Source organism: Larimichthys crocea, unplaced genomic scaffold, assembly GCF_000972845.2.
Source record: "Larimichthys crocea isolate SSNF unplaced genomic scaffold, L_crocea_2.0 scaffold81167, whole genome shotgun sequence".
Lineage (NCBI taxonomy): Eukaryota > Metazoa > Chordata > Actinopteri > Sciaenidae > Larimichthys > Larimichthys crocea.
This window is the reverse complement of record NW_020860694.1, coordinates 1-594: the sequence shown is the minus strand read 5'-3', so window position 1 is coordinate 594 and position 594 is coordinate 1. Positions and strand designations below refer to the sequence as shown.

Sequence of the window (594 nt, the reverse complement as noted above, 5' to 3'; positions counted from 1 at the left end):
TCTGCGGTATTAAACATCATCCTTACCAAGCTTCTGTGAGAACTCATAGAATGTTTTGAGTTTGCTGACCAGAGGAACAACAGCTGACCAGGCCTTCTCCTGTACACCCTCCACACCAGGACTCTGGATGGCCTGAACACACACACACACACACACACACACACAGAGTAATGCATCATGGTCTATAAGATCATCACGTGTGTGTTGCCGTCAGGGGCTGAAGTATTTGACATGTGCACAGACCTGTCGTATCTCCTCTCCTGCTCCTCTGTACGCCTGCAGGTCCTCCAGGATGACCCGAGCCTCCGTCAGCACCTGGTTCACCTCCTCCCACACCGCCGTCTCCGACTGCGAAGGCTGAGCGTCTGCAGGGGGACACGCAAGGGTCAGAGGTCAAACACTCAGAGTTGAATGAATGAGCGTGTGTGTGTGTGTGTGTGTGTGTGTGTGTGTGTGTGTTTCTTACTCTCAAAGTCCAGGAAGAAGTTTCCACCATTGTTGTCGATGTCTCTGGTTAACACCTTGATGAGGTTCCCCATGCTGTGGACACAGTGTGAACGTCTGTTAGCTCCTGTTGACCCACACTGACCTGTG

At 51.9% G+C, this 594-nt stretch overlaps 1 protein-coding gene across 1 annotated transcript; it reads right to left on the bottom strand.

The window, feature by feature from the left end:
* Positions 1-9: 9 nt before the first annotated feature.
* Positions 10-578, bottom strand: LOC113745482 (protein FAM49B-like). Its single transcript, XM_027277015.1, has 3 exons — positions 467-578; positions 244-365; positions 10-132 (listed from the first exon to the last, which is right to left on the bottom strand). Exons 1-3 carry the CDS (start codon positions 537-539, stop codon positions 10-12), a joined length of 318 nt encoding a protein of 105 aa, XP_027132816.1. The 5' UTR covers positions 540-578.
* Positions 579-594: the final 16 nt, after the last annotated feature.